Raw genomic sequence first — 23582 nt, 5'->3', positions numbered from 1 at the left:
TCTGCAAGCTAAAAGCTGAAGATAAGAAAGAAGCTCAGTCTCCTGCTCACTGCCTTGAGAAGAAGCCACCAGCAGCAGAAGACGTTTACCCTGTGGCCATTCGCCTTTTAAATTTTCACTACAGCATTTGTTGCAAAAGTTGCGCGGTGAGTGTGGCTCAGATGGGCACAGGATGCAGGCATGGATTTTGTCTGCTTAATCTACCTTGATCCCCTTTGCAAGTGGGAAAGGTTGTGTTATGAAGTTTTCAGCCTGGCGGCTTGGGTTTCATTTTTAGCTCATACTTACAGGAGCCCTCAGTATAGGGGCTCCGGGGCAGGGCTCGCAAAGCGGCTTCATTCTGCACTTACTTATAGCACGGTGTGACTGGATGCATTCCCCATAATGTGTTAACGCAATGGGAGAGACCTTTCAAAAGGGTGCTCTCCAGTTACTTATGTTATCTCGGTTGCCTGAGATAAGTAAACAAGAGTTGCGTAGGCTGCCATGCTAAACGTGAGCCAACGACTGTCACTTCAGTTGAAAGTTTCTGAAGAAATGGCTTTCAGAGCTGATTTATATAGCAATCGGCTCCACCGTTTTGGCAAGTTAAAGAACCATTATTTTGTGCAGCTACACGAAAGTGGTCAAATCAGGCTTCAGGATCAGAGTAAACAGGAGTTTCCTGTTTTTCTGTCTCTGATTTATTTTTATAATACGGTGAGAACTATAAAAACATGTCAATCCAAAATGGATGTTTGATTGCAAATATGTTGAACAATAGCCCATAACACTTTTGGCTTTGTCTGGGTTGTGCATACAGTCAGTTCACTGCCTGACCTGCACAGATAGCATAACAATAATTATAACTACAGACAGACACACATGGTGTACTTGAATGGCTGATACTGATATACTGATATACTAGCTTGGAACTGATGTAAGAAAGCTACATTTTATTAAATAAAAAAATAAAAACATTTAAAACTTTATTTTGTGCTGTTTCAGACATGTTTGCTCCATGAGTTTCACTTCGGCTGGAGGGGAGGAGTCTCTTTTCACACAGATAAGGCTTCTAAATGAAAGTGAAAATAAGAAGATCGGACACAAGAGTGTAACACCAACATTAGGTAAAGCATGCAGTTTTATCAACATTTTGATTAATATGCTCAGATATTTTTCTCCTTTAGGATCTACATAAACCTGATAGCTCTAGAATGACATTTGAGCACTACACTCCTTGAAGATTATTTGTAAATCTTGTGTAGGGTTACTGGCATAGGAAATAGACGTGGGATACTGTTTAGGCTACCTATGTTTTTGTTTAGAGAGACTTTTTGATGGGAACCATAAGCAAAGTAAGCTGCAAGTATCCAGTTTAGGGACTGAACTGATACATTTACACTAAATACTATAACCACAAAAAATCTTAAACGTCACGTAATGTCATAAGTATTTTTGTAAGCTGTTCATTTACAAGATCAAAGTGTCTGAATGTATTGATGAATCTAAACCATAAGTTTGCATTCAGTAGCCATTGTGACTGTTGAGAGCCAAGCAGACAGTAGCGGTATTAACACAAACGTACGGAAGCCACTGGTGCATGCCACTGTGTGCATGAACTTACGGAAATTAACCATGGTTTTATTGTAGTAAAAGTGTAGTAAGCATATTTTGTTTTTGTTGTATAGATTACCATTTGTATAACCACACTTTTATTACAAATCCATGGTTGAACTAGCAAAACCATGATTAATTTGTGTTTACCATGATTTAGGTTTTTGATTTTATTTGTGGTAAAACCATTGTTTATTTTCATAAGGGCAGTGGCACATAATGTGACACTTCAGGTTTTCGACTTTCGACGTAAAAATGGGTGCCGCCATTTGTAAATTCTATGGGTCTAGCTTCCGGTCTCATTGGCGTCCAGCTGTTTCTAGCTGTACAAAACAATCCTTTTGCTGCTTGATATTGACAATTGATGTGTCCTATCATATTATTTTAATCTGTTATCTTAATTAAGAACACACTGGTTTGTACTGCAAACAGTTTTACAGTTTACTGAACGTTGTTATTCTCCTCATTATTTACCTATAACGGCTAATGAAATGGAAGTCTCACCCATAGGCTTACTTCCACGTTAAGGAAAAGGGTGGATAGGTAGATGTTCCATTCTACTGTGCCAAGCATGTAAATGCGTCCACCATCTTTAACGGTCAGCTTGACGTCACACACCATAATAATCAATGAATATTAGAAGATGCCAAAATCGTGCACAGCCTCTGGTTGTAAAAACTGCCGGGGGTTTAATTCCCCGAAGAAACGGGGTCACCTTTCACATGTGAGAATGTGTTGGTTTGTGTTTTTAAATGTATTAACTAAATATTACAAGTTTTGAATGATTGGTAACTTGTTTACCATGATGCAATTATACTAAAAGTGAACTTATAGGTATACTGATTAAAAACTTTGTACACTTTGAAGTATAGTCTCAGTAAACTAATGGTTTAGTAGTTTTATACTGCAAGTATACTCAAACGTTTTCTTTAAGTGAACTTTAAATCATACTTTAAGTATACTACTATGTCCCTATTTATGTTTTAATTTGTATGTATCTTGTTATATGAATATCTGAATATACAAAACATCCAAAATAAGAACAGGATATCTGCTTGTAAACAAAAACATTAAATTTTAGCTTAATGCATTTTTTTTTTAACACACTTTAATGTGGGTAAGTTTCACAAAAAATAAAGAAATGACATTTTGAACATAAAGCTGAAAAAAAGACTGAATTTGATTCAGAATGATAATCAAAATGTAGATGGAGTCGATCTACCCCCCGAAGCTTGACTGTAATTATTACCTCTTCATCAGTCTACATTTTATTCCATAATGTTACAGTTTTGATGCTGTTTCATGTCAGATGATCGTGTTAGATTACATGTGTTATTATCTATTGTTTCTTTTTCTTCTTGTGTTATTTTTTTGGAAATTATGTACAGAAGATGTGTACTAGCGCCCTCTACCGTATAACAATGAAAACACGGATTCTAGGAGCACGACTATAGCTCAAATATTTGTAAACTTTTTGTAAGTATAAGTCAAGTATATTTAAATGTTATTTTAAGTATATTTCTGAGTTGTTCTTTCATTAAGTGTGTGTTGCACGGTCTATGTTATACTCCGGCTGGTCTCAAAGACCAGAAATAAGCGTGCACATACTTGCGTCGCCATCCGAAACTCACAGATGCTATCTTGTGCGCCTAGCCTAGCTAAAAATCTGGCGAGGGGCCAGAATTGGGCACAATACCAACACTAAGCATTGTCTGATAGGAAAACCATTACGCATAAAGACATGATCCTCTCTGTATGTTAAAAGATGCCAAAACCCTCTGATGTGATGATAACCACGCCAGTATACCAGCAACAGCAGTATGAAGTCTCCAAGTTCCTCAAGACCAAGCCGATGGCTCTGGGGGTAAAACAAACTTGTCACGCTCTGTGTTGGTTTGTGTTCCTGTTAGTGTGTATGCTCTTATTTTCCCATGTCTTCATGGTTGTTTAAGTCCTCATTTATCTCTATGCACTCAGTTGTCCGTCAAGTGTGGTTTGTTTGTTTGTATAGCTATCTTCTTCTGTGTTAATCTTTGTTATTTTGGTAAATAAACTAAGCTGCATCTTCTTCTTGCCCTTCCTGTTCAGAGTGTATGAATTAATAACAGGCACTATATCTTATGTTTTTGTCTCACAGATTTTGGAAATACTGATAACCTTATTGGCACTCGGTTTGACGGTGCATAATGAGAGTTTTTATGCTTTCTGGTCACCAATCATTGTAAGTCAATCATTTCAATATCTTTACAACATCATACAGGGAACAGCTACTGAATTCTGTTCCCTTTCTGTACAGTCCTTTATAATTGGAGCCATAACAGTCTTGGCTGCTTACAAACGTAAACCACATCTGGTTAGTGTAAACTTTACTGTCTTAAGAAGAAGTAATACAGTATGATTAAGAAAAAAAACAAGAGTAATTCTATTTGTTTGTTTTTTGTTTGTTTGTATTGTAGGTCAATATCTCACAAATGCTCAGCTATGTAAATTTTGCAATAGCTGCTTTCTCCCTCCACTCTCACATTCTGTATGTTTTGGTAAGTGGTTGCATGACCTACTGTATGTGTGTGTGGGTGTGTTTTTGTGACATATCAGGACACAACACTGTATAATGACATGGGTATGACCCAGGTATTACAAGGAGAGGGTGACTTATAAGGACATAACCCATGTCCCCATTTTTCAAAACACTTATAAATCATACAGAATGAGATTTTTTGAGAAAGTAAAAAATGCACAAAGTTTCCTGTGAGGGTTAGGGTTAGGTGTAGGGTTGGTGTAGGGCCATAGAATATACAGTTTGTACAGTATAAAAACCATTAGGCCTATGGGATGTCCCCACTTTTCACAAAAACAAACGTGTGGCTATGTGTGTGTGTGTCTAGTAGTGCTGGGTATTGACACAGATTTTGATTCAGTTTTAAATCCCAAGCTTGCGATTCGTTATCAATTCAATTGGATATACATTCAATGCATGTATGGTCAAGATGATTTGCTGAAGTTCAGACCGAGCATCAGAATGTGGTGGAAAGGTGGTTTAAGTGACTTTGAATGTCACATAGTTGTTGACGTTAGATGGGCTGGTCTAAGTATTTCAGAAACTGCGGATCTAATGGGATTTTATGCGCAACAATCTCCAGGATTTACAGAGAATTGTCCAGGAAAAAACAAGATAATATCTGGTGAGCAGTAGTGCTATGAGAAAAGTCTTGTTGATGAGAAAAGTCTTGTAGTACTATGAGAAAAGTCTTGTTATTACGCTGGTACTTTGGCAGATTTAGTACTGCCATGGACCACTGACTCCCAAAGCTTTTGATATTCTTCATATTCTGTGTGGTGGTAACTAACTCTTCCAATAAGTTTAAATAGATTTTGACCTTCTATGGGCATTTTTACTTTTATAAAGCCAGTTTTTCTATTCCCATTTTGACAGATCTTTTGTGTCAGATTCTTAAATTTAATTAATAAATTCAAATAGTAAGATACTATAGGGCTGTTACCAATCAAATGTAAAAAGTATCAACAATGAAATTTGTATTTGAAATGCAGAGGTGGCACGGCATCTGCATCTGGTGGCATTTAGACACATTCACATAGACTGTTTAATGCAGGACGGCTCATGGGAGTTGTTGTTCATTGGAACACGCGCTCTGTCGCTCCCTATCATTCCTCATTCATTCTAACTTAGTATTTTGACAATCACGTCTTTTCAAACGGAGAGACGGTTTCAACGGCAACAACATAAACAAACGTTACTGCGCATAAGCGCTTTTGTGGACCTAACTTAAAGGTGCTGTAGGGAACTTTTGTAAAAAAAATATTTTTTACATATTTATTAAACCTGTCATTATGTCCTGACAGTAGAATATGAGACAGATAATCTGTGGAAAAAATCAAGCTCCTCTGACTCCTCCCAGTGGTCCTATTGCCATTTGCAGGAATACATCGCTCCCAGTAAGAAACAACCAATCAGAGCTGCGGTCCGCAACTTTGTTTGTGTTCAAAATGTAGAAAAATGAACATAATAAGCGAGTACACCATGAATCCATTTTCCAAACCGTGTTTTTAGCTTGTCCTGAATCACTAGAGTACATCTATAATAAGTGTTTATATTCGGACTATTTTAGATTGCTTCGGGGATACCGCGGCGGAGTAACCCAGTACCTTTGTGATTCTTCATAGACATAAACAGAGAGAAGTAGTTCCAGCTACAATGTTCTTCTGCAAGACGCAAGCAGTTCTGTTTATTAACCGCTAGATCGTCAAAAGTTCCCTACCGCAGCTTTAACTTCCGGTAGACTGCAAATAGAATCAATAACAACAGCCAAGTCCCTCTAGAGTAGATATTTTTTTATACCAAACAAAATGTTTGCTGCGTGGATCAGGCGGACTTATTGAAAATGCAAATTCATTATTTGCCAACAGGAGATGTTTAAGACATAAAGCGCGAGAAATAGAGGTTTCCCCAGTAACAGCTGTAAACGAAGCAGAGCTGGTACGCTCATACGCTGCTATCAGGCAAATCACATGCAAGTCCTCCTTCAGAAATACAGCGATATAAAAACACCTGTGCCTCGTTTTGATATTTAAACATATAAATGTAAGGAATTATTATTATTAAACATGCAGTAAGTAACGTTACTTATGTTTATTCAATGAAGCCTTTTTTAAAAAAAGATCAGTTTTAAAATTGTGAGTCTCCAAAAATAAATAAATGTATGGGAAACACATCCCACAGCACAACCACCTGAGCCCAACTTCAGTCTACTCATCACCTTGGCTTTAACTGCGTTTCTAGAAGACACCGCAACCAGACCGATTTACACAACACAGACCGGAAGTTAACTTAGGTCCAGGCGCGTGCGTCCGTTGAAACCGTCTATATGAATTATGAGACCCCTATCAAATCAATATTCCATCTAGCTAGTAGTAATATATGTTAAAAAACATGGTCGCCTTTCATTAATAATTATAATTACGTTTTACTATGATATCGAACAAGTTAGAGAACTACATTTGAAGCTACTTTATTCAGCTAGATATAGAACAAATGTAGATTTACATGAGAGCTAGTCCCATCTGCGTTTTACACAAGACATCATCGTTTCACAAAATATACGGATAGATACAGTTAGCTGAATGGATGCATACCTGTTTATCAGAATGCAAGCGAGTTCGGCATCTCTCTGTAGTTTCAGCTTGTCACGAAGCTCTCTCTATCTTGGAAATGCATCTCCAATATTTACCCGTGTCTTGTTGCTTCTCTTGTCCCAAAACCATCTCGGGTCATTATTTCACCCGTGCATTTGTGCTTCACAGAACGTGCAGGCAAAGCATAATCATGATCCATAACTAAGTTATTGATTGAGGTTTAAAGACGAATATAAACAATATAAATATAAAATATAATAGTCTCGATCAAGGCTACTACTTTTTCTTCTTCGTCTCGTCTTTGCTTCTGTTCACCTTTGTATTTGGCGGTTCCGCAGGAAGTTAGATAAACTAGAGGGGTCAAAGTTTATATGATGCCATAGACGGGCGACAAAACGGAAATAAAGAAACGTGTCGTGTCTTCTAATTAAACTATAATTTTCTCCGGATTTGAAAGTTCGTGGAAACTGTCGGGATGATGTAAGTACACAACTAAAAAATATATATAACATAGATATAGTGATTTCTGCTATTTTTAAAGCAGAAAAATTACATATTGCGCCTTTAATGCATTTAACCCGCAGTTACAATTGCATAAATAATGTTTTGATGTTTCAAAATTAAATATACACCTAAAACAGCCAGTGGGTATCAGCAAATTACTGCATGAGTGAGTCATTGAGTCATTGATTCAACTTATTTGTTCAAACAGCTGATTTATTCAGTAATGAAACATGCATGTACTGAGTGTCTGTAATGATGAGCCAGAGACGTTCGGATCCATATGCAAACCTTTATTATAAGGATGGTCAGACAGGCAGTAATCAGAAGTATATTAGTAATCAGAAGTATATAATAAGTAATGGGCATAACATTCAATAAACCAGTCAGAGTGTCAACTCCCATTCCCTTTAAGAGTGAGATGCGCTCGTGCCATGGCGGATCGCTACTTACATTTGCATCATAGATGTGCAATTGACAAATCTGCAGCAAATGCCTGATGCTATCATGTCAGTAAGGAGCAAGTTTTTTGAGGTTTCTAGCACCTGTTTGAGTCCATGCCACAAATAATTAAGGCAGTTCTGAAGGCAAAACAGGATCCAACCCGGTACTATTTTAGGTGTACATAATAAAGTGGCCAGTGAGTGCATATCATACAGTACATGGCAAATTTTCTCATTTTAAAAAACGTTCTTGACTAATATTGTTAAAATTAACTGATTTGTATACAAACACTTAAGTTATAATACTAAATTTATAATTACAATATTATGTTATATAGTGCATATTATTCAAAATGCTCCTCTCTAGAGTAGCCTATATTTTTCTAGAAGACTTAACTAGTTTATGGCCATTGACATTTTTGAGGGAAGCATTATGCACTATACTGTTTGTAAGTTGTTTATTGGTTTATTGTGTATTATTTTTCACACTAATTGAGTGATCACATGAGAAATGAAAGTTTTTTTTTAGTAACTTTAGCAATCTTTCAACATACCCTCTGATGTTCATTCACGTTTATTTTGTGTTGTAACTAAATCCCTATAGATTAAAATGATTTACTCTGTCTCTCGTACAAACTTAAATATAAGTGCTTAACACGGATAGTCTACAACAGTACAACAGCAGTGTCCTTTATACTGGTCCATTTAGATGTAGCACCTGGACTATATTGTAGTTCATAATTATTGTATCTCTATTAATTAGATCTTTCCGGATGTGACATACTATGTCCTTATCGCCTGTGATGTTCTGATCTTCATCTTCTCTCTTGCTATTGCTGTAACCTCCTGTTCCTGTTGCTGCAATCCAAAGGTAAACATCATCCAAAAAATACAAAAATCAATGATCAGATGAGATATATGTATAATAAACATGTTGCTGGTTCTCTTTCAGTCAACCCCTGTCATGGTCAGTTATGTGACCACAGATATGCCTGTCAACCGCTTCATGCTAATAGGTCAGCAGGACCCCTCTGCAGTGGTTCAGTCCGTTAATTCAGTCATGTACATGCAGCCAGCAGCACATGGCTTAGTCACACTTGCTCCTCTGCCAAATTATGCTTTTGTCCCCAATGCATCTCCACCAATCTACAGTCCAGTGCCAACTACACCTCCACCCAGTTACGACAAACTCCCAGATGCACCTCCACCAAACTTTGGTCCAGCTGCAAGTGCACCTCCACCAGCATATGAGGTAATTATGAGCATTTATGACCTACTACATCAGAAAAACTGTTGAAACCCATCAAAACCAATAAATCTTAAGCCTTCAATCAAATTTGCTTGCTCTGATGCACACTGTGTTCTGTTATTGCAGTACGAAGATTTACAGACCAGAAGATGAACTAGATCTCAGACACAAAAGGGAATGTTTGAAGTTATGTTGTTGGATTATGGCGAATGGAAAACCCAAAATTATATTTAAGTTTGTAAATCAAATGAATGGGAAACATACATCAGAGGACGAGAAACACATTTCATTAAGTTTCATTCGCCCAAATGTTTAATGTACCATTTGATATGATTTTACTAAATACACTGTTGTTGTTGTTGTATTTTATTTAAGTGCAGTTTTTTGCACATTAGACAGCACAATGGAATTTTTACTTGATTGATTCAAACCAGCATTTCTTAACATCTACAATCCTATCAAACAGTGTTCAGTGTGTACTTTTAAAGAAAAGATAATCTTTACATTTGTATCACTCAAACAAGAGGTTTGCAAAGTCAACTCATAAATTTACTATTTATTAACCTCTATAATAGTTACCTCTTGAAAATAGACTGACAAATGAATTTAGATTAAAATTCGTTTTTAACCTGTCCTGCCATTTCCAGCCCATCACAGCAGACATTATTTCTAGCACAGCATGACCTGTTCAAAAATATTTCAGAAGATCTGAAAACAAAGCATTGCATATCCACATTTCCACTTTACCTCAGCACTGAAGCAGAGGAAGATGGGTTTAGATGACCACAATACTTAACTACACTGTGGGTCTGATCAGTGTGATCTTTTATTCAGATCACAGCTAATAAAATCAGTACAAAAAATTAACGTACTGTAACTAAATTATAAATTAGATGATTATCAGATTGCAGCCATTCACACTAATTTATTCCAAACGTTGTTCTCACAACTGTGTGTTTTGTGAATGCATTTGTGCAATTCAGATCTTCTCTCCTTTTAATAAATAATCAAACCAAAGCCTAACAATTGTAAATAAACATTTACTTCTTTATTATATGGAAGCTTGTTTACCACAAAATAATGAATAAAAAATATATAAAATAAAATATTTTGAGATAAAAAAAAATTAATAATCTTGCAGTTTATATTTTGCAGTTCAGACTTTTTGTTTCTCTCATAACTGTAGAGTTTATATCATTTGTGAGGAATGTATCTTGCAATCTGAGTTTATATCTCACAATTCTGATTTCATTACTCACAGATCTGTTTTATATATATATTTCCTCTGAATTGTGTGATATAAGGTCCATATAGATATAGACTTAGAATCTTGGGATCAGAATTGTGGTATAAAGAGGATTTACATTTTTTTTGTTTTTATTCAAAAAAACATTGTACATTACTAAAATTGATCTGTTGCTGTTTAGATGTGGAATTTTTTAATTAAAAAGTTGCTAAAGCATGAATAAAAGGCGTTACCTCTTTGTTCTTACATGTGGCCATTATAATAAGAGAAGAAAGCTGGAAATTTAACCGGACGATGGGCGAGAGCCTTGAAGACATCAGGTAAAACACCTTCTGTTGCCAGTGACTCAAGCAGCACAAATGTCTTTTTATTTTGTGTTTTATAGAAGAATAAAGACCAGATGGGTTTGAAATGAGTAAATGATGACAGGCCTTTTGGGTGGACTACCAGATGTGATGCCAAACCTGTTCAATCTCCTCCATCAGATCCATGATACCAAATGGCAGGATCTTCTTATTTGCCACTGGAAACTACCTAATTTACTACTAACTAATTTTCCAAGTTTAACATTTAGTTTATGAGTGTATGATTACAATGCAGTGATTTTAAGCATTTACAGAAAGATATATACAGGTGGACTTGCATATTGGCATTCATTTACTGCCACCTTCATTTTTTATTATGACTAATTACCACATCTAGAAATAACGGGAAAGTCCTCATATGAAATTACACAAACAGAAAGTTGCTGAGGTGTGGCTTTAGGACCAGAGAACATTAGGTGTTGATGAGTTTAATTCACCTCCTGCCCTGCACAATTAAAGAAAGCAGTAAATAGTGCTTTTACAGATTTTGCAACATTCTGTAATGAATCCCCCCACCCCCTAAATGGAGGGGAGGAGTCTGTTTTACATAGACCTCCTGAATGAAAGTGAAAATGATTAGGCTAAAGCAGGATCCAAGATCAACACCAACATCAGGTAAAGCAATCGCCAGATATAATAATTAATAAGCTCAGAATGTTACTTTTTACATACAGCTCTATGAGCTCTAGAATTATATTTGAGTGCCACGTTCTCCTAATAGAAAGTTTGGGGTCGGGAGAGGTTGGTTAGAGATGATCAAAACTATATTTACCCAATATAGCCTATTATTCTATCGTCAGATGACAGTCTCTGTGAGTTATTATTAAATCATTCACTTTTTTCCCCCACAAGATTTAAACGGATACGTGTACTATACATACATGAAGACAATCAACTTCAGTGTTATAATCACTGTAAGAAGCGTCAGAACGAACCGATTTTTCACTAACGAATCTGACTTCCCAAATATTCATGTAGTTTTCATAGTTTTCATATGACATCACACTTTTACAGAAAGCCTTTTCCTTCGCTGACTGCCATTTAAGTTTTACGAATTAAGTAGTAATAAGAAAGTGAATTTAAAAGGTCAGAATCACCTTATAAATCGATGCTTTTTGTCCTGTAGAAAACAATTTGAGTTTAAATGCCGTATACATCGTCAATAATACTGCATCTGATCTATAAATATCACTGTTATAACAAATTAAGGCACTTTAAGGTTAAGTGTTTTTCCACATTAAACGTTTTAGATTGTGCCGCTATTTTAGTGATTGGGATAAGCGGCTGATATGGCTAATACTTGTAATTGTTCACGTCTTTCTTTTCTTTCTCTTGAGAGGTGATCTAAACATTTGAGGTTTGGAAACAGATGGAAAACGGACAGGCGTGTGTCGCAGTTGTTTGGACGTTTTGCCCTCTGGGTCTTCGGGACAGTCACGTGACTGAAATAGTGATGTGACGTTCGTTAACGGCTGAGGCAGTAGTATGAAGCAGAGCCGGTATGAAACTGCAGCATAATATTACGCTGAGGGCTGTTTTAAGACGGGTTTTTTTTCCTTTTATTTTTTCCTTTCTTTAATGCAGGACAAAAAATGATGTTGCTTTGATGTGTTGGCCTGCGTGATGATCAGGGGCCCTGGGCTTGAGGTTATGTTTGGTCCTCTTCCCCCACTACAAATGTCTTCAAATATAGCATCATTATGGAGTAACACAAAATGCACAAATATGCTTTGAGGTTCATTAAAAGTACAATTAATATGCAACATGTCTAGGCTATAGTCAAAGATTACATGTAGTATTAACTACTCATTATAATATAATAAACAGGATGTCTTCTCTCAGTTGAGAGAGACCAAACCCCTGAAATAACTTTGAGCAAAAAGAAAAGAAAAATAATAATAATAAAAAAAACTAAAACAAACCCGGAGATGATGGCTTTTTAGTATTATAAAAGTTATTGTCATATCTGTGTCCTCTTATATCAGGTTCTTATTTAATCAATAAATTCAAATAAATAAAAAGACATGCTGGCTATTAGCAATCAAGTTAAATCACTGTCAACAAAATGCATTGATGGATTGTGCATAAATGTTAAGTTTAAATATAATATTTTAATGTAGAAATATTAAATGATTGCAAAAAGGAAATACAAATAAAACTTTCTTTAAAAATATGAAACTACAACCGCCAGTAGGTGGCAGCAAGTGACTGTCTTAATGAGTGAGCTGGATCAACTAATTCCAATTAATTCTTCTTTCTTTCTTTATTTATAAAGGGACCATGCACAATTTTTAACATACATTTTCCATTTCATGTATTGTACCGGATTTAGCCAATCTGGTCAGCACTAACATAACATTACCCAGACAGTACCTATGTTCAGATACAATACATACATACATACACAGATACTGTCAGGGCAGGGCCGTCGCCAGAACAAACCAATTGGGGGGGCATTTAATTTTTATAGGGGGGCACACTTTTTTTAATGATTTGAGACGGACCATAACATAAACCCATATTAGGCTATAACTAAAATAGACCACAATAGTCTTGTTTTGTTCAATTATTCAAATAAAATACTTCACCGTTTGATCTCAACCTCTCTGTTTATTGTCTCTTAACATTTCCAAAACCGCCAAAAATTTATTCTGAGATCGCATGCAACGCGCAGCTTAGCTGCGCAAAGGAATTGCGTATAAACAATACAATACTGTATGCTTAACTAAATGAATTGCATGATTTATATATACATATACATATACTTTCAAACTGCATATTGTAATTTGAATTAATAAAACTACTAACACAAAAAGAACATATTGAAAGGTCTGCTGCTGGAGACTTGCCATTGGTTGTTGTATTTGAATGATTAATGAGGTAGGTCTTTGCAAGGTTTGGGTGCTGTTTTGGGATGTTTTAACAGTCATTTATGAATATAATTATATTTTAAATTATATTCTGTGTAATAATGCGTTGAATAATGAATCGTCTGAATCATTTCTGAAGGTAATGTGTTATGCATTTCTAGTGTTACCGTTGTAGTGATTACTGTTTCTGTGAGCCAAGTTCTGCTGAAACAACGAAATCAGTGCAATAATCTAAACGAATCACATTCAATATCAAAAAACGCTAAAAATCTAAAATCGCTCTAGCCGCTCTGCTCACGATACTGCAGAAAGATTCGTGTGCGCTCTGACGTTGACCGAATGCTTAACTTGTATTGAAAGTGGCCGCAAAGCAAACAGACTTGTTGATCTTATGCAGATTAACCACAAGAAGGTTAACGTTATAAATTAATCTCATTAAATGTTGTTGTGGACGAAATATTAAGATCCTTTACTTAAAATGAACGATCTGAGACACCATGGTCCACATATCACTTTTAATTATTTTTTTATGTCCCTGTACGCAAACAGGGACACATCATAGATTACTGCAAACGCGAAACAGCAATAATCAACCTGTCCTCTATTTTGCTTGGAAACTAATGTGATCGGAGCTGCGTCCTCTGGAATCCTCTCAAGCGGTTGACTTCTACGTTCCGATTGGTTGCTGCCCAACCGCGTCATAGCTCATTACCATAAAGTTGCCTTGATTTCAACTCTGCTCGACGCTCTCAAAGGCCAAGTCGCGCCGCGCCGCTCCTCGACGCTGGTTTACATTGAAAATGAATGACTTCCGGCCACTTTGACGCTCTCGACGCCGGCGGTGTGAATGCACAGTAATGCAAGTTTGGTTAATTGTTCTGTGCGTTACGTTTAGGGGGGCACAAAAAGTCATTTGGGGGGGCACTGCCCCCCGATGCCCCCCCTTGACGACGGGCCTGTGTCAGGGCCATAAATACATAATAAAAAAAATCAGTCTATCAATTTAATTACCACAATCTCAATGATTACATAATTGGTTCAATTAAAAAAAAGATTTTAACTTCAATTTAAAAAGACCATGAGATTTACACCCTTTTATGTCCTCTGGTAGGGCATTCCAGTGATTAGTGGCTTTCACTGCGAAAGATGATAGTCCAAATGCAGAGCGACGAAAGGGAACCACGAGGATGAATAAAGTCACATTATACAGAAGGAGCCAGACCGTATAGGATTTTCTGAACCATACACAAACTTGAATAGTCTAAAATTATCAGTTAAAAAAATTATGTTTCTCTATGATCCTACAAGAATGAAAATGTTTTTTTGTCTAAAATTTTTAATGCCTGTTTATATAGAGATTTTAAAGGTTCAATAACAGTATCACCAGTGTGACCCAACATGCCAACACACACATACATTTGTACTTGTATCCCTTCACACTGATGCGGAAGATCATTAATATACAAACTAAACAGTAAGGGACCTAGTACTGATCCTTGGGGTACACCCTGTGTATAATGCAAATCAGAGGACTTACCCCCTTTAATTTTTACACATTGTTCTCAGACGCAATTCAGTGTCCTTCTATGTGAAATAATCATAAAAAACAGTTTATGCTATTTGATTGTGGCCTCGAAGGTCGTAGTCGTAGTGCTTTGCACACTGTAATTTAGTTTTTATCTGATGTTACATTTTGAGTATGATTTGTTATGATAGTTTGTGTTTGGGATAGTTCACTGAGAACGCATCACATCTATTTAATGTCTGCATTTACATTTAGAAGATGTTTTTTGTTTAGAGTGTTTGCTCATCTGCAGTATGTTCATATCAGATATTAAATCAATGTTTATGATTTAGAATGTATATAAATCTAATAACAACGTAATAACGTTCTGTAATAGTGTTTTATTTTCATATATTAGGTTTTAAAGTTTTATACTAAAAATAAAATAAAAAATCGAATGATGGTATTTCAGAAAGGTTTATGCAGCCAGAAATATGAATAAATTGTGTTAATCTGAATTATAGTGTGATTTAACAAATCCGAATATTACGTTGCATTTCATAGTTTTTTAATGATTAAGTTGAATTACTTTTAATAATTTCATTATATTTGTGCAGGCAATACAGACATAGGTCCAAACATTGACAAATGTGGTTGAATTATTAAAGCAAGAAATTGGTATAAAATAAATAGATTTTTGGAACTGTTGTATAAAAGCCATATCACATATTTAGTTATACTGTTCTCTATATATCAGCACATCTGGAGCCACCTGTGTCCTCGTGACCATATTACAGCCGTGCTGGTATTAGACCAGCATTCTTTGGTCATGTGACACTGGTATACAGGCTATGTTTGTGACTGACAAGGTAATGTTGCTGCGTTCTTCCACTCCATAGTAACTCTTCCACATTGTTAAGCAGCTCTTCAGGTATATCTGGATTCCCAGCTTCAAGAATGACAGACCTGCTTTCTTGACAGTCAGTAAGTTTTGACTTCCAAGAAAGACATGCAAAGACAAGATCCTCTCTTTATTTTCAAAGATGCCAAAGCCCTCGGATGTGATGGTAACCATGCCAGTACACCAGCAACAGCGCGAATACGTCTCCAGGTTCCTGACCACCAAGCCACTGGCTCTGGGGGTAAAAACTGTTCCACATCAAGAGAAGTTTACAGTGGGTCTGAAGAAACAGGCACTATATCTTATGTTTATGTCTCACAGATTTTGGAAATATTGCTAGCCTTATTGGGACTCTGTTTGACAATCTGGAATGAGAGTTTTTTTCTTCTCTGGTCACCAATCAGCGTAAGTCCATCATTTTAATATCAGTACAACGTTATACAAATACTGAACTCTGTTCTGTTTCTGTTCTACAGTTCACTTTAACTGGACTTGTTACAGCCTCGGCAGCAAACACATGTAAACCGTGTCTGGTTAGTGTCAGTAACAAAACAAAAACAAGCTTGAATAAGAGGAATTTCTGGGCTTAATTTCTAACCAGATCTTGTGTACTACAGGTCAAATCCTCACAAATGCTCAGCTATCTAAATGCAGCAGCAGCTGCTCTGTCTCTCCACTTTCACTTTTATTTCACTTGGGTAAGTGGTTGTTTTGAAACTCAAACATATGCAATTTGCATATGTCTAGATTAAATTTATTTAATCCAGACTTTGATTAAATTGATTATACTGTATGTTGTGATATTTTATATGAATATTATACTGTTTAGATCTGGCAACCGGTTTTTGATTCATATTTCAGTTTATAATCACTGTGTGTCTGTTATTTAATCAGGGTGTATCCTGCTTTCTCCTTATGGGCTGTGATACTTTCATCTTCATCTTCTCTGTTACTGTTGCCTTAACTTCCTGTTCCTGTTGTTGCAGACCAAAGGTAACCAAACATCAAGATCATTCTCATCTTGAAAAAAATTAATCAGATAGATGTGTAACAAATCTGACATTGGTTCTCTCTCAGTCGAGACGTGTGGAGGTCAGTTATATGGGCGCTGATTTGCCTGTCAACCATATTGTGCTCGTGGGCCAGCCGGACTCTTCTGCAGTGGTGCAGTCCATTAGTTCAGTGGTGTACATGCTGCCGGCTGCACATGGGCTAGTCCCACCTGCACCTCTGCCACATTACAGTCCAGTGCCAGCTCTACCTCCACCAACCTACGAGCAGGTCTTAGCTACACCTCCACCAAACTACGGTCCGGTCCCAAGTGCACCTCCACCAGCATATGAGGTAATTATGAGCATTTCTGTAGGAAATCTATTTTGTAATTTATAATGGTTCATACAAATTAAAATCCTATAAATAATCTCTTCTAGTAATCTCTAATAATAATAATAATAATAATAATAATAATCTTTAATCATATTTGCTTGCTAACCTGCTGCACTGCACAGCTCTGATAGACTCTGTTCTGTTATTGCAGTATGAAGATTTACAGACCAGAAGATGAACTAGATCTCAGACACAAAAGGGGATATTTGATGATTACACAATGGATTATAGCAAATGGGAATATATATATATAACAATAAAACAAATAAATTATTTTTGAAAAAAAAAAATCTGTGAATGCATGTTGTAAATGAATTTGTCACATAACAATTGTGATTATCTAAATTTGTTAGTTCTGTCCCCTTTAATGTGCCTTAGATGTAACAAATGTGGATGAGAAACATGAATGAGAAGGTTTTTTCTTTTTTTATTATGTTTTTCCTCTCCTAAAATGTTTTAATTTTAACATATGAACATACCAAGTAAATTTTACCTGATAAATTCAGCTCAGTACTTACAGACTGACATTTAAAATCTTGTCAAACAGTGTTCAGTGAGTATTTTCAGAGAAAATACTTATTTATTGCATATTAAGCTATAAAATTATAATCTCTTAAATACAGACTTTAAAAGGTTATACATTTTATATTCAAGTTTGGCTTTGATCTGTCCTTCCACGTACTAAAGTGATGTTTCCAGCTCATGACAACACAACTCGTGGCTTGTTTAAAAATATCAAATATACAACAGATGATTATCTGATTCCAAAGGAGAGTCATTCAAAAATGTATCAAATGTATCTTTTCTTCCTAACCAGTGTTACTTATTATTTTACAATAACCAAGACACTATTATAGCTTTTGTTAATATTTTAAATTCCATTTTTTTGTATTTTGTTTTCATTTTAATTAAAGTTTTTTTTATATATTTAATTTTTGTTCTTGTCATTCTTAGTGTATGTTCTTTTTTAATATGAATAAACAGTTTTCATTTTATTTAGTTTTAGGCATTTTAGTTTGTAACTAAAGTACTTCAAGTGAAATGAAACTTAAAGAATACACACACACACACACACACACACACACACATATATATATATATATATATTTATACACACACACACCTATATACAAACGCATACACACACAAACATATATTCATATAAACACACACGGGGTGGCACGGATCGCTAAAAAAAATACTATATATATATATATAGAGAGAGAGAGAGAGGAGAGAGAGAGGAGAGAGAGAGAGAGAGAGAGAGAGAGAGAGAGAGAGAGAGAGAGAGAGAGGAGAGAGGAGAGAGAGAGAGAGAGAGAGAGAGAGAGAGAGAGAGAGAGAGAGAGAGAGAGAGAGAGAGAGAGAGAGAGAGAGAGAGAGAGAGAGAGAGAGAGATTTTTTTTTTTTCTTTGAGATTTTAAACCTCTTTATTTTTCAAAACATGAGTTCTCTACAACACAAATAAACCCATTTCTGAAACGAAAAAGAAAAAAGCATAATTTAACTCAGAACAGTCCCAAAAAACAAGACATTTTCCACTACAGAACATAAAACATTTTTAAGACACCAAATGTTTATGAACTCCTCTACATTATTTGTGGTACTGTAGAAATCAAAATCAACTTTCAATCTAGCTTTCACCATTCTAACAAAAACAGTATTTATGTCAAAGTCTAAGGACTCTTCAATCTTATTTCTTCTACTGAGGTAGATAGCCATTTTTGCTTGACCAAATACAAAGTTAAACAATTGACATTTCACTCTCCTTTTTTGACTATAACTAAAACCAAGAATAAATAAATTCTTAGAAAATTTCTCTCCAAACATCATGAACATTTGTTGCAACAACTGAAAAAAAGAGCACAGTCTGCTACAATCCAAAAAGCAGTGGTAAACTGTTTCCCTCTGCAAACAAAAAGGGCACTCTTCACTTACATTAGGATTAATGATGGAAATAAAAGCATTAACAGCCACACTACCGTGTAGGATTCTCCACTGTAAATCCCCAACCCTTTTGGTCAACGGTGGTTTGTAAATCGCTCTCCATACTGGTCTGACCTCATTGTCAAGCCCCAAATGGGCTCTCCAAGGAGTGTCAGCCCGACCACTTAATTTGACTTTATTTACAATTTTTACAAACATTTTATACATAGTTTTTCCTCCCATGTCTTCAAATTCATTTGTGAGAGTCTCTCTGGACTCTAACAGTTCACCAGTACAGTCTTTAAAATCAGGAGATAGAGTCAATGCAGGAAAAGAATCATCAACAACTGGTTGACCTTGTCCATTACTGTAGTCATTTAGCAAAGATAATTCAGTCTTAGTGAGTTCGCACTTCCAAGTGCTAAGCATTTGATTTATGATCCTGATCGATCGAACTCCAACACGAGAAGCTAGAGCTGCAGTGTCGATCAAATTTGGTCCACACAGATCAACCACATGTCTCAGTGTAACAATCCCAGCCGTACAGAACGACTGCATCACAAAAGGTCCGGTTATGTGTTTTAAGTTGAAACGAGTGCCATTCACCACTGGCTCTTTCAACAGCCATGACAGGGACTCACAGCTTGCCACTCTCTTTTTATGGAACATCCCCCACACGGTGAACAGTCCATGGTAGAACTTTGGGAGGTTAGACAGCTTTTGAGCACTCAGGTCCATTAAAAACAAAGGCTCAGCAAGACCCAAATTCCCGCCTCGGATCAATATGGTTCTGGCTAAGGGTCTCCAGACAAGATCTACGGGCCCAACAAGAAGTCTCTGGATAAACTGAAGTCGGAAAGTGGCGCCCCTACTGGCGAGATGAATAAGTCCCTGCCCTCCTTCCTCTTTTGGCAGAAACAGTACACTCTGTGGGACCCAGTGCAGCCGGTCCCAGAAAAAGTCCACCAACACTGCCTGTATCTTAGCCAGCAGTTGTGCAGGAGGGTCTACGCATGATAACCGGTGCCACAACATTGATGACACTAAATTGTTGATCACTAGTGTTCGGCCCCTAAAGGACATGTGTGGCAAGATCCATTTCCATTTTTTGAGACGTCCTTCGACTTTCTCTAAAACATTTTCCCAATTTTTACATAGAAAAGTATCATCTCCAAGATAAACACCAAGGTATTTAAAACCACCCTTGTTCCAAATTAACCCGGCAGGTAAAACAAGTTTTCTGCTCAACTCATTACTATTCGTTAAAGCTTTGCTTTTCTCCCAGTTAATTTTGGCAGAGGACAATACGCCAAACCCATTAATATTTTCTACAAGGGTGTCAATATCTTCTTGTTTTTTGACAACAACAACAACATCATCGGCATAAGCAGATAATTTAAAAGAGGTTTCACATCCAGGAAGGTTTACACCAATAAGAGATTTTCTTAGTTTGTGCAGAAGAGGCTCTATGGCCAAGGAGTACAGCATGCCAGATAATGAACATCCTTGTCTGACCCCCCTATGAACTTTAAAAGGAGCACTTAAACCACCGTTGATCTTTACAATACTCTCAATGTCACTATACAAGACTCGAATCATGTTTATTAAACCAGAGCTGAACCCAAACGCACCTAACGTTTGCCACAAATACTGGTGCTCGACTCTGTCAAAAGCCTTTTCTTGGTCTATTGAAATCATACAAATTTCACAACCCAATGAATTGGAGAGGTCCAAAATGTCACGAATTAAAATAACATTGTCAGATATCAACCTATTGGGTATGCAATACGTCTGGTCAACATGGATAACATGCTGCATAACATTTTTCAGTCTCATTGCCAACACCTTCGACAAAAGTTTGTAATCAGTGCAAAGCAGAGCAACCGGCCTCCAGTTCTTTATCTCTTGTAAATCTCCTTTTTTGGGGAGAAGAGTGAGGATTGCTCTCCTACAACTCAAAGGTAAATGTCCTTTTCTTAAACTGTCTCTGAGAACAAGCAACAAATCTTTGCCAATCACAGACCAGAAAACTTTATAAAAGTCCACAGGAAGTCCATCAATGCCCGGAGATTTACCGCTTTGTAGACTCTGCAACGCAGAATATAATTCATCAGCGGAGATCGGTGCATCCAACTCCATGTTGGCCTCTTCGGAAACCTTAGGTAAGCCCTCATAGAAAGACTGCGCCACCTCTGGTCTCTCTTGGAACTCACTCTTAAAAAGCTTTTTATAAAAAACAACTACAGATTTACGAATGTCCCCAGACTCCTGCAGCAATTGTCCAGTACTGGCAGACCGCAGAGAGTGCATTAGTCTCCTTTGTCCATTTTTTTGTTCAAGGCCAAAAAAAAAATGAGAAGGTGCATCCATTTTGGCTATATTTTGATGACGTGATCGAACCAGAGCACCTTGACCAGAGAAACCCAACAGGTTAGATAGAGCTGACTTTTTCCTTTTTAAAGCTTTAAAATGTTCTACTTCTCTTGTTGAGTCTGCCAAATCTTGCAGCTTCACTATTTCCCTCTCCAAAGCTTTCATAGATCTAGTCATGTCTCTTGTGACATTAAGAGTATATTGTAGGCACAGCTGTTTTATTTTGACCTTCCCTATGTCCCACCACTGTTGTAATGAAGTGTACTCAGATTTTTCTTTTGTGTAACCACTCCAGAAATACTTAAAAGTATCTTTAAAAGCATGATCAGAAAGCAAGGATACATTAAAATGCCAATAGGCACTTTTACATTTAACATCCTTAACAAAGATATCAACTTGTACGAGACAATGATCTGAAATGCCAACAGGGTGTATTGAACACCCTTTTAGTACATTACTCTGATGTTTGAAACAGTAGACTCTATCAAGCCTAGCCAAAGACAAAAAATTATCTTTAACATGAGACCAAGTATACTGCCGCTGAGTGGTGTGAAAAAAACCTCCAAACATCACATAAATCATTCATCTCAATTACTTTTACAAGACAATTCTTACTGGCTCCATGTGGTTCTGGGTGGTTTCTGTCTAGAGCTGCGTTCTCAGTGCAGTTAAAATCACCACCCAGGAACATGTATCCATCAGCACTACATTTGCTCACTACATCATTGAGAGTGTTTAAAAAGACCACTCTTTCTGGGCCTACAGTAGGAGCATAAACATTTATGAAAGTCATTTTTACACATTCAAACACAGCTTGTATTTTTAACAAGCGACCTGGAATTATTTCCTCAGTAACACAAGAGATGGGTAAAAAATCTTTAGAAAACAAGATACCCACTCCACCACTATTACTACACTTATGACTGAGAAAAACTTCCCCATCCCAATCTTTCTTCCAGGCAGTTTCATTTTCAGCTGTGCTATGCGTTTCTTGTAAAAAAATTACATTCAGTTTTTTAACTTTAAACAAACTGATGAGGGAAACTCTCTTCACATCCTCTCTCGCACCATTAACGTTTAAAGAACCCAACTTTATGTCACACATAGAAAATGTTAAGTTGCATTTAAACAGAACAGAGAGGTTAACACAAACAAAGAAAAAGAAAAACAAAAGGCACTTAACCATCATTAGCTAATTGTGCTCTCGCTTTTATCATTAATTTTTTTAAACGAAAAATTTCCTGGTCTGTAAAGGTCAGTTGGCCTGAGTTTTCTTTATTTTTCATGAAAAACTTGACTGAGTCAATGAACAACTTTAAATCTGGAAAAAACTCATCAATTTTAACTGATCTCAAAACTTTTGGTTCTTTGTAAAAAAGACTGAATTTTAGTGAAAGGATAAGCACTCTCCACGTTCATCTGTGTGTCTCCACTAACATCACTTTCAGACTCTTGTGTGCTCATCAACACATCATCTGACTGAGAAGAAATGCTCATTGGATTCGTTTTTGATACTTTTGTAACTTGTTCAGTGTTTGATTTATTTTCTGGATTTTTTCTCTTGGTTGACAGTTTTGAAATTTCAGCATCCAACAAAGCATCTTCTTCATTAAACAACACTGACTCAGCTACTCTAGTCGCGGTTTGACTAACATTTTGATCCTCTTTTAAAACATCTTGTGCGTTTTGATCACTCGCTACACTTTCTGTCTGCTCATTCTCCTGATCACTATCATCTCCGTTTTCTTCCTGGACCGTTCTCTGCGGTTCGACGGGTAAAGAAGTTTCGCTTTCGGCCCGTACGGGCGGCAGATCCGCTACAGCCCGCACCGCACCTGCTCTCTCTGGGCACGAGCGAATCACGTGACCAACAATTCCGCACCCAAAGCATTTCATCGTCTCTGATGTTACATGAACGGTGTAATCAAAGTCATCAACCTTAAACTTAAACACTAAGTTTAACTCTTCATCGCTCTTTTTAAGAATCATGTGCACATGTCTCCTAAAAGACACAACATGTTTAAGATGAGGAGATTTACAGCTGATAGGGATCATCTTTATCGGAGTCACT

The 23582-nt window shown here is 36.6% G+C and overlaps 1 protein-coding gene across 8 annotated transcripts; it reads left to right on the top strand.

The window, feature by feature from the left end:
* Window positions 1–965: 965 nt before the first annotated feature.
* On the top strand, window positions 966–18144 carry LOC128027802 (uncharacterized). Of its 8 annotated transcripts, none has more exons than XM_052615695.1 (10): window positions 968–1109; window positions 3362–3460; window positions 3734–3817; window positions 3893–3949; window positions 4053–4133; window positions 8455–8562; window positions 8644–8943; window positions 9067–10506; window positions 15969–16067; window positions 16148–16231. In XM_052615695.1, exons 2-8 carry the CDS (start codon window positions 3362–3364, stop codon window positions 9091–9093), a joined length of 756 nt encoding a protein of 251 aa, XP_052471655.1. In that variant the 5' UTR covers window positions 968–1109; the 3' UTR covers window positions 9094–10506; window positions 15969–16067; window positions 16148–16231. The 8 variants fall into 8 exon arrangements, with proteins under 8 accessions (XP_052471657.1, XP_052471655.1, XP_052471656.1 ...); XM_052615696.1 differs by lacking the exon at window positions 968–1109 and adding an exon at window positions 2985–3072; XM_052615700.1 differs by lacking the exons at window positions 968–1109; window positions 3362–3460; window positions 3734–3817; ... (3 more) ...; window positions 8644–8943; window positions 9067–10506 and adding exons at window positions 11129–11166; window positions 11891–12050; window positions 16303–16359; ... (2 more) ...; window positions 16904–17170; window positions 17364–18144.
* The last annotated feature ends 5438 nt before the right edge of the window (window positions 18145–23582 follow it).

Source organism: Carassius gibelio, chromosome A14 (assembly GCF_023724105.1).
Source record: "Carassius gibelio isolate Cgi1373 ecotype wild population from Czech Republic chromosome A14, carGib1.2-hapl.c, whole genome shotgun sequence".
NCBI lineage: Eukaryota > Metazoa > Chordata > Actinopteri > Cypriniformes > Cyprinidae > Carassius > Carassius gibelio.
The sequence above is the reverse complement of the archived record's forward strand: the minus strand, read 5'-3'. Positions and strand labels throughout refer to the sequence as shown.